Source organism: Lonchura striata, chromosome 17 (assembly GCF_050655825.1).
Source record: "Lonchura striata isolate lonStrDom1 chromosome 17, ASM5065582v1, whole genome shotgun sequence".
In the NCBI taxonomy this organism is placed as follows: domain Eukaryota; kingdom Metazoa; phylum Chordata; class Aves; order Passeriformes; family Estrildidae; genus Lonchura; species Lonchura striata.
Window position 1 is genome coordinate 11,155,100 of NC_140719.1, and position 9,357 is coordinate 11,164,456.

General features: G+C 53.8%; 1 protein-coding gene across 1 annotated transcript; it reads left to right on the forward strand.

Moving 5' to 3' along the window:
- Nucleotides 1–1,195: 1,195 nt before the first annotated feature.
- On the forward strand, nt 1,196–3,664 carry LOC146765891 (urokinase plasminogen activator surface receptor-like). The gene is made up of 3 exons (XM_085594205.1): nt 1,196–1,953; nt 3,065–3,205; nt 3,355–3,664. Exons 1-3 carry the CDS (start codon nt 1,869–1,871, stop codon nt 3,540–3,542), a joined length of 414 nt encoding a protein of 137 aa, XP_085450331.1. The 5' UTR covers nt 1,196–1,868; the 3' UTR covers nt 3,543–3,664.
- Nucleotides 3,665–9,357: the final 5,693 nt, after the last annotated feature.

The window sequence follows — 9,357 nt, forward strand, 5'->3', positions numbered from 1 at the left end:
CCATCCCCCGAGCCCTGGGACTCCCAGACTTTGTCCCAGACCTTCTTCCAGACCTTCTCGCCAACCTTCCCGCGGGCTTCCCGGCAGAAGGAGCAGTGGAGGAGCCGCTCTCCCGGATGAGGCTGCGGATCCAGGTGCAGCGCCCAGGGGTTTGAGCAGCCCCTGGTTGTGCACAGCTGCTGCATCCCGGACTCACAGAACGGCCCGGGGTGGAAGGGACCTTACAGCTCACCCCATTCCAACCCCAAAATGCGGGCACTTCCACTCTCCCACGTTGCTCCAAGCCTTGTCCAGCCTGGCCTTAGACGCTTCCAGGGATGCTTCATTGCTGCCACACAGCCCAGGCTGCTCCTGGCTGCCCCTTGCAGATAACTGACGAGTTTATTAGGGGATTAAAAGTTAGTTTCTCCTCCTTATTGAATGCTCTGATTTATGCATGCGTTTAAATCAATCCCATTTCCTGCCTTTTATCCCTTCTCCCCCAGGCTTTCAGGCTTTACCGTGTCAGACGTTTGTTACAATCGCATTGTTTTGAGGCAAGCGAGACACCGTGGGTGGTTTAAGGGATTTAAATCCATCAGCTGCATTTCTTGGGCGCTTCTCCCAGGTGCCAGCTGCCCCTCCTGAGCTGTAGATGCCCCTCCTTGGACCAGTTTGTGCTGCCTCCCAGTGAAATCCGAACCAGCATCCCTGCCGATGAAGATGCTGCTGGAGATTAGGTCCGAGCCTGCCTGGCTGGGAGCTGTGCCTGGCACAGGAGGTGCCTGCTGGGCTGGGGTGCCCAGGGTGGGGGATTTCAGGTGCTGCTAGCAGGCAATTGCTGGATGAGCTACATAAGCAGCTTATTTTGTCATTTTAATTTTTTAATCCCGTGCATTCGGTCGCGCTCTCTCATTAGTAAGCATTAGCTCTCCAAGTCCCATTAGCTCCGCTGAGAGCTCGGGGCTTTGCTTGTGGGGACAGCGCCCAACAGGGGGCTGGGGGCCTGCTCCTGCAGCTGGTGACATCCCTGGTGTCCCATGTGGCTGTGACCCTGGCCCTGCAGAGCCATCGCTGCTCAGTCCTTCCCTCTGCTGTGCCTCGTCCCCTCCCCAAGCCCCTGGCAGTCCCAGCTCCCTCCTGAGCTGATCCAAGCCCGGGGCTGGCTCTAACCTCTCCCTGCTTTATTAAGCTAACTATTTTCTCGTGTGTAAATACACACATTCCATTCAAACCCTCTTCCCTCTCCTTCAGGTTTTCCCCTCAACCCCAGGGCCATCCCCAGAGCTGTACTTTGTTAGAGGATCTCAAGTCTCGGATTTAAAATTAGTTGACTGCTTCTCTTTAATAAAATTATTCCTTTCCTCTTTAAATAGCACAAGATGTCACAGAAAGCCGGTGGGTTCGTTCATGAAGATGAGACAGCTCAGAGAGGAAAGAGATGGGCAAAAAAAAAAAAAAAAAAAATAGTAAAACCATACATCTCCCCAAACCCCTTCTGCCTAATCCAACTGAATTAGAGGATTTCGAAGTGGATTTAAAACTAAATCTTGATTAGGGAGAATTTCTCTCCAAGAGCTGCTGCACGGTGGTATTAATGGGAAGTGATCGTGGACAGAGGAAATAGGACAGAAATAACTGAGGGTAGCACATCATACGCACTCAGGTCCGTGTGCGAAACGAGAGAATCGGGGAATTTCTCCAGAGCAAGAGGGAGAAATTAAACACCGACAGAAGGAGCTGGGTGCCAGGGGCTGGCTGGGCGGGCACGGAGCAGCCAGACCCCCGAAGGCCGCGGGAAGGGCTCGCAGGTGAGAAGGCAGCGCCGAGGAAGAGGAGGGTGAAGAGCCGGGAGGAGAGGAGGGCTCAGCCCGAGCTCAGCCCCGGAGATGCCCCCCATGCTCTGCGGGCACATGGCCGGAGGTGCCCATGGCATCCTGTCTCTGCTGACCGTGGTGTTCGTCCTGCCAGAGGGTGAGTGCTGCTCCCCCCGGGCTCCCGGTTACACCCTCCCTCAACCCGACTTGCCCAGGTGTGATTTCTCCTCGGTGTGAATTTAGGGGTACTCCCACCCCAAGCCACGCAGCTGAGTGCTGGCGCTTTTAGGATGGAGGTAATGTCACTGTGTTTTGTACCAAAGGGCAGCGTGCCAGGATTTGGGATCCCCTGCGCTCCTCTTCCCTGGTTTGGCTAGGGCAGGGATTTCCCTGGCTGTGTGAGGGTGCTCAACACCCCCAAAAACCCTGCGGGAGCCCAGGAGGCTCGGGAAGGGCTCTGGGTCAGTGTTCAGAGGTGAGCAAAAGTAATGGCAGCAACCTGATTAATCAACAGAGGTTGCCTTAACCTCCACAACAGAGGTGGATGGTGTAAATTAATCTCCTTTAAAGGCTTTTTGGGTTGTTTGGTTTTTTGTTTTTTTTTTTTAGAAACCTGAGAAATGTTTTCATTCCCATTGTGACAATTTTCAGACACCGTGGCTGCAGGGGAGGGCTGAGCTGCCGCCAGTGCAAGTGTGCAAAGCCCTGGGGACACACTGGGGCCATTGGCTCGGGGTCACAGCACGGTGGCTCTGAAGGAGGATTTCCCTTCTGTTTCCGAGCAGGTTTGCCTTCCTGATAGACCCTGTGATAATATCAGGGACTGTGTCCAGGGGAAAAACCAAACCACGCTGATAAACCCATCCCTCTGGAGCAAATACCTCCAAAGCAGGCACAGCTGAACTGGAGAAATGTGGTGAAAAAGGGAGAAGCTGTTTCTGAGCGTGACCGAGCCCCGAAGTCAGTGGTGTCTGTGGTTGTGAGGTTTCACCTACTCTTTACACCCCCTGTTTCAAAGCTCCCACAGCTCGATGGCAGAGCAAATCTCCGGCTAATCTCTGATTTAGCACTGACCTCTAGTGGGAGATGAATCTGTATTTTCGGGCCCACCGGGTAAACAAGTGACGGGCAGCTCCGGGCTCTGGCTTAATGCGACTTGGCAAGGCAGGGAGCGCTGCGAAGCCGTCGGTAGAGAGCAGCTCGCAGCGAGTTGAAGCCTTTTCCCCCCTGGAAAAAATCCAGCCGCGTTCCCTCTGCTTCTCGTTTAGTGTCTGGACTCCAGTGTTACGGCTGCAACATCGTGGTTGGCACCAAAAACGTGGACATGGGGTGCTCCAACCCCGAGGTGATCACCTGCTCCCAGTCCCACCAGGGCTTCAAGCACCGGTTCTGCATTAAAACAGAGAGCGGTGAGTCCTCCCGCGGGGCTCGGGGGCTGCTCCAGCCTCTGTTCACCCCCAAACCCAACCTCACGGGCACCCAGGAGGGGCCTGTCCCCCGTGCCAGGCTGTCACAGCGCCCCGTCCCCGCGATGTCCCTCCCTGTGCTTGCTTTGCAGTGGTCCTGGGCATCCTGCTGACCAGCGGCTGTGCCACCTCTCGCCACTGCCAGCAGCAGGAGCTGCCGGGGGTCCGCATCCACTGCTGTGACACCGACCTGTGCAACACCTCCCCCGGAGCCCCCCGGCCGCCCCCCGGCCACCTCCTGCTGCTGCCCTGCATCCTCGCTGCCCTGCTCCTCTGCTGAGCCCCCCGTGGGCCGGGGGGATGCGGGGTGCCCGCTGGCAGCTGGGGTGCCCCCCTCGCTGCTCCCCAGGGTGGGCAGCACGCCCTTCTGTCCCCTCTCTCAATAAAAGGTGCCGAACGCTGCGCCCTGGCACGGTGTGGGTGATGCTGCCCGGGGAGGACGGGGATGCTCCCCGAGCTCGGGGGGTACCCGCAGCATCCCGGGGAAGGAGGAACGCGGTGCTTGGGGGTCTTCCCACGTCCTGGCGAGGATCGGGAGCTCGGCCCAGCCCCGCTCTTCCCACGAGAGGGCATCCGCCAGCCTCGCTCCGCATCCCGGCCGCGGCGATGGAGCAGCCGCGCCGGGCAGCATCCCCAGCACCGGGGGTGGGCGCTGGGCTGGGGGACGGGGCCGGTGTGAAAAGAAAGAGCACAATTTCCAGGCGTTTTTCCCAGCCGAAGAAGCCAAACGGGAGTTCTAACAGGAAAAAAAAAAAAAAAAAAAATCATCCCATCCCGTGCGGATCGGAGCCCGAGTGGCTGCTCCAAGGTCGTCGCAGGGCTGGGAATTAAACGCATCTGTCTCAAGAGCCAGCCCTGTGTCTTTATCACCAGGGAAACAGCATAAACCTTGCTGGGAGAAGGGGAGGAAATATTTTTATTCTATTTAAAAAAAAAAAAAAAAGTAATGCAAAAGACCTTTTCCATGCAAAACATCAGCTTTTGATGACATTTCTCAGATGTGTCTCAGAAAACAAGCCAAAACTCTACTAAAAATATTATCTGAGGCACCTTCCCAAGAGAAACACCTTGGGACTGATACAAAACACGTTCAGATTCTGAAGATTCAAAATAAAAGGAAATCAGAAAACAAATCCTTGAAGAAAAAATGACAAGAGCAGCAACAGTACCCAATTCCCCCTCTTTCCCCTTAAAACCTTCCTTATGATTTTCGGGGGAGCAGGAAACATTTCCTTGGCAGCTGGAGTTATTCTGGCTACTGGTTATTTATCTGCCTGTGCTGAACTTTTGGCAAAAGCTCTCTCCAGTGTGAATTCCCAATGATCCAGGATGGGGCAGATTTTATGGCCTGAGGATGGGGATGGGGCAGAGCTGATGGCTGGAGGATCGGGATGGGGCAGATTTTATGGTTCCAGGATTGGGATGGGGCAGATTTTACCACCCCAGGATGGGGATGGGGCAGATTTTATGGCCCCAGGATTGGGATGGGGCAGAGCTGATGGCTGGAGGATGGGGATGGGGCAGAGCTGATGGCTGGAGGATGGGGATGGGGCAGATTTTGTGGCCCCAGGATCAGGATGGGGCAGAGCTGATGTCCCCAGGATTGGGATGAGGCAGATTTTACCACCCCAGGATGGGGATGGGGCAGATTTTACCACCCCAGGATGGGGATGGGGCAGATTTTATGGCCCTAGGATCTACCATCCCAGGATGGGGATGGGGCAGAGCTGATGGCTGGAGGATGGGGATGGGGCAGATTTTATGGCCCCAGGATGGGGATGGGGCAGATTTTACCACCCCAGGATGGGGATGGGGCAGATTTTATGGCCCCAGGATGGGGATGAGGCAGATTTTACCACCCCAGGATGGGGATGGGGCAGATTTTACCACCCCAGGATGGGGATGGGGCAGATTTTATGGCCCCAGGATGGGGATGGGGCAGATTTTACCACCCCAGGATGGGAATGGGGCAGATTTTATGGCCCCAGGATGGGGATGGGGCAGATTTTACCACCCCAGGATGGGGATGGGGCAGATTTTACCACCCCAGGATGGGGATGGGGAAGATTTTACCACCCCAGGATGGGGATGGGGCAGATTTTATGGCCCCAGGATGGGGATGGGGCAGATTTTATCGCCCCAGGATGTGATGGGGAAGATTTTACCACCCCAGGATGGGGATGGGGCAGATTTTACCGCCCCAGGATGTGATGGGGAAGATTTTACCACCCCAGGATGGGGATGGGGCAGATTTTACCACCCCAGGATCGGGATGGGGCAGATTTTACCACCCCAGGATGGGGATGGGGCAGATTTTACCACCCCAGGATGGGTGTAAGGCAGAGCTGGTGGCTGGAGGGTGCTGCTGTGGCAGCTTTGCCAGCCAGCAGCGTTCGGGGAGAGGCGAGGCGCGGTGCCTCCGTCGCTCCATCCCGGCGCTCTCCCCGCCGTGCCGGCGCTTCCCGGGGCGGGCGATGCTGCTGGCCCCGCTCTGCCCCCCTCGCCCGGCTCGAGCCATCCATCTTACACCGTGTAAGAGGCCTGTTGCAATTAAGTAGGCTGAAGTGCTCCTGAACTCTTTAACCTTTGCCCTGGGATTGCTCCTTTTGCCCCGGGGCTGTGGATCAGCTCCATTGCACTCTCCAAACAGCGCCTGCTACTTAGCTGACATTTCTTTCTCCTGCTGGATCCTATTAGCACCCTGAGGTTGAAAATGCTACTTTGGAGTGTTGTAAGGAATGTGATTTATACTGGAAAGTAGCGACAATCTATCTTTCCCTATACACGCAGTGCACATGGGGCTGGAGAGCTAAATCCACATGGCCTGAGCGAACAGGGCCGGGATAATTGGGGAGGAGGCTTCAGGCAGGGAGAGGAGCCTGGCAGGGATGCCACTGGGGCCAGGGGATTCAGAGCGTGGGGCTGGGCAGGAAACCTGCTGCCCAGTGGGATCCCATCCCCACCCCAGTGCAAACTGGTTTCCAAGCGAGGATTGGGAGCTGCTCTGGGCTGTTCTCAAGGGTCCTGGCTGGAGGATCCATCGTGTCCTTCTTCACTGCTGATGCTCTGATTCCTGAGAGGTTTCCCTGCATGGGAGTTCATATCGTGGATAACGCAATCCGCATGGGAAGCAGATGGAAATAAGAATTGAACGGTGCCTGAAGGAGGGCTGATTAGCCTTTATCAGATATGACACGCTAAGCACCGAGGCTCCTCGCTGGAACACCGGGTTAACATCTCTGCAGTGTCAAATTTCATCCTCCCTGAGCAAAGAGACACTTTCCATAGTGTTTGTGTGAATCTTCTGGATAAGCCCCGGAGACTGAAACCATCTCAGCTTCATCTGGGCATCAAAAGTCCCACCCACGTGTTTAAAAAAAGCCCCAAACCCAGAAACGCAAAAGCTGACATTTACTCTAAAATGTCTTTTTCTTCCTGCATGGCTGCGTGGATCCCGTGTGAGCTGCTGCCTCCTCCTCGCTGGAGCAGGGCTGGGGACATCTCCTGGGCATTCCCACCTTTGGCCTCGCTGGATGCACAGGGATTATTTTGCACACTCAAAAGTGTGTGCACGAGCACGCACAGAGACACTAGCACAGTGTTTTCTGGGAGGAAAAACCAACTGAAAAAAAAAAAAAGGAAAAAACAAAACAAAAAACCCCCAACCCTGAGCAGCCTCTGTGTCAAAAGCCCTTTTATAAAAGCCTCAGTAGCTGAAGAATTGCCATTGTTTCAGTCTCCAGTGAGTGCTAGTCTTAAAATATTTCCAGCTCAGAGCAGGCTTTGACATTCTGCCCAGACCCAGGAGAGGGAACAAACACGAGTTTAGAAATGTTTCTACAAGGCACAGATCCTTCTTCTTTTGGGAGAGTCACATTCTGCATCTCCCACCCTGTGGCTCTGTCCCCCCAAAGTGGGGAAAACACCACAAAACTCCCCTGGAAGCAAGGAGTGGGGAGAAGGCAGGGGGAGCTGGGCTGGTTTTCACACCACTTTTACTCAACCTTTCCCTCCTGAGCAGAAAAATCCAATTTTTTTCCCCAGAAATGCTGCACTCCAGGCTGCTCTTCCTGCTTGGAGGCCGATGGCTGTGCAGACCTAACTCTCCATCCCAGTGGATGCCAGCAGATGGTCCAAAAGCTGTGTAGACTGGAAATCAAAGCAGACAGAAAGTCTGCAGTGATATTCACCCCCCTTTAGCTTTTTTTTGTGTGTGTGCTCACCAGTGATGCTGGCAGGGACAGAGGGAGGGCTGGGATGGAGGAACCTCTCAAAGCTTCATTATTCCCATCCCTGTGGAAGGGCAGGAAGAGGATGGAGTGTGGCCCATGGAATGGTTTAGGTTGGAAGGGATTTTAAAGATCACCTCATTCCAACCCCCCCTGCTCCGTGTGGTGGTGGCAGTAGGGACAGGGACTCGTTGGGGAGTCACAGCACAGCTCCTGGCACAGTTTATCACCAATTTTTCATGGTTTGTCCCCCTTCCTCTTTCCAAAATAAGGAGAGGAGCTGAAATAAAAGTCGCTACACTTCTCTCAAAAAACTTTTTTGGATAGAAATGCAGAAAGCTGCCAGGGGGCTGGAGATTGTTGGGAATTATGTTCTGGGGTCTGTGGTCAGCTGATTCCAAGAGGCTGAGTGCTCCAGAGAGCAGGAGCCAAGCTGAGCTTATCTCAGCTCTGAGCACTCCTGACATTGGATAAAGAGCATTGTTTACCCAAGAACAACGTGGGGTTAAAATTTAGTAAGTCCTTGTGCAACTCTTTATGGAGAGGCAGCAAGGACAAATAAACATCTCTCAAAGAGAGTCAGTACTCAGGCTCAGTGTTTAATTCATTCCCTGGAAATGCAGCTTGTTTACAGCCATTCATCGCAGGGGCTTGGAGCAGCAGGGGTCTGATCCACTCCAAATTTCAGGCAGAATAATATCATCCTTATTTTGCTTTGGTTTGTTCTTAGGAGAGAGCACAAGGTCAAACCTTCAACTGGTACAAAGTTGCTCTGAACTACTGAGTGAGGGTTTTTTTTGTTTGTTTGTGTTTTGTTTTTTTTTTTTAATTAGTTTTTTGTTTGGTTTTTGTTTGTTTGACAAAGTTTTTCCTCTGCTCTCTCTCCCTTTCTATGCCTCCCACTCCTTCCAGCCCAGGAGGAGCCCAGGGTACCAGAGGATTTGGGTTTCCTCCTTGGGTGATAAAGGCTTCTAGAAGGAATTAAGGCTGGGTGGCCAAACCCAGCAGCTCCCAAGGCTGAAGATTGGGATGTCTCCTATCTACTCCACCCCCATGGAGACGAGCAGGGCAGCAACCACGTGTGGGAGATCCAGCTCCCTCCTCCCAGGGGATGCTGCACTGAGAAATCCCCTTCCCTGGGAGCTGCTCCAGGCCCATCCATTTCACACAGCTGAGAGGGAGCAGTGCCAGATTTATTGACAGAAACCCACAAATTGGGTCATGTTGCCCAGTCCCCCTCCCAGCTCTGAGCTCTCCTCGTGCTCCGGGGGATATTGGGGTGCAGGAGCTCGACATGGCTGTGCTCAAATGAGCCCTGAGGCCAATGCTCTTCTCCTCTAGGATTGTCAGAATCTGAGGTATTGATGATTCTGAGATTGTAGAAAGTCTCTGTCTGTCAGCCCCGCTGCCAAAGCAGAAGCCATAATTGGTCTGTGCTGGTTTCCAGGTTGTTTATTCTGTTTATCTCTCACATGTTCTGCTGCCCTGCCCAGCTCTGTCCTGCAGGGCAGCGTGTGGGGCTCTGCCCTCAGTGGGATGTGACAAACATTCATACCAGAAACTCCCTGGGCTGCATTTACAAGAACGTGCCAATATCTGTCACCTACGTTGGACAGTGTGTCCCCAGCCTGAACCAACAGAAAAATGCCAACACCACAGTGAAACATGGAGGGCATGAAGAAGGAGAGAAAGGACAAGGCACACCCAATTTCCCCCATCTTGTCCCCTTTGGACCCCTCATCCAGAATCCTAAAATTTTACTTTTGCACCCGTGCCACACTTAATTATTACTTCTATCAAGCACTCAGAGCTTGTAATTCATGCTGTAAGATTGAAAACTCTTTTCCATGGCCAGAGATCACAGCC

Coding starts and splice junctions, on each gene's coding strand:
- LOC146765891 (XM_085594205.1), top strand. CDS start 1,869: ATGCCCCCCATGCTCTGCGGGCACATGGCCGGAGGTGCCCATGGCATC. Junction 1,954..3,064: donor GGTGTTCGTCCTGCCAGAGG/GTGAGTGCTGCT, acceptor CTTCTCGTTTAG/TGTCTGGACTCCAGTGTTAC. Junction 3,206..3,354: donor CTGCATTAAAACAGAGAGCG/GTGAGTCCTCCC, acceptor CTTGCTTTGCAG/TGGTCCTGGGCATCCTGCTG.